Below are 633 nucleotides of genomic sequence, written 5' to 3' on the forward strand. Positions count from 1 at the left end.
CCCGCCGGGTGGGCCGGGCGTTACCACTCGCTCAGCGCCATCCTGCGGTCGTAGACGCGGACCGAGCCGTCGCCCAGGCCGGCCACGATGAGGGCGCGGTGGGAGTCGCAGGACAGGCTGGTGACGCAGCTGTCGGCGCCCGTGGGGATGTCCTGCGCGGGCGGTCCGTGAGGCGGCGCGGCCCCCACGGCCCCGGCTGGGCCGAGCGCATTTCGGGGTCCCCTCGGCTCCCCGAGCCCCTGACTAGCTCGGGGACGGCCTCGGGCTCCCCGTCACTCCCCTCCCCCACCCTCCCCGCCGCGGGCTGACCGAGGGTGGGGGCCCAGCGCCCCTCAGCTTCCTCCTCCTCCCTGCCTCCGTCTCTTAGGGCACTGGCAGAGGCTGGGGGTCACTCTGCTCAAACTGCGCCCCAGAACTGGAGGAAGGGGCTCCCGGGCCCCAGCGGCGCCCCACCCCCGGACAGCGCCGGCCTCACCTGCACCTTCGTCTCGCGGTCGGTGTCCCAGACCCGCAGGATGCGCACGTCGCCGGAGCTCACGAGCAGGCCGGTCTCCTGCTCCCAGTCCACCACCATCCCGGCGCCTGCGGGGACAGGCGCGCTGGCCGAGGAGCACCGGGCGCCGGGGTGGGGCC

General features: G+C 75.7%; 1 protein-coding gene across 1 annotated transcript in view; it reads right to left on the minus strand.

Annotated features, from left to right (window-relative positions):
* Positions 1 to 20: 20 nt before the first annotated feature.
* The window catches only part of RPTOR (regulatory associated protein of MTOR, complex 1), a 67,094-nt gene continuing 66,481 nt past the window's right edge, over positions 21 to 633 (minus strand). The window contains exons 15-16 of the mRNA XM_012734562.1: positions 476 to 582; positions 21 to 152 (exon numbers count right to left, since the gene is read on the minus strand). Coding sequence (XP_012590016.1) covers positions 21 to 152; positions 476 to 582 — 239 coding nt within the window. The remainder of the gene's footprint in view (positions 153 to 475; positions 583 to 633) is intronic.

Source organism: Condylura cristata, unplaced genomic scaffold (genome assembly GCF_000260355.1).
Source record: "Condylura cristata isolate star-nosed mole 26May11 unplaced genomic scaffold, ConCri1.0 scaffold00060, whole genome shotgun sequence".
Classification (NCBI taxonomy): domain Eukaryota; kingdom Metazoa; phylum Chordata; class Mammalia; order Eulipotyphla; family Talpidae; genus Condylura; species Condylura cristata.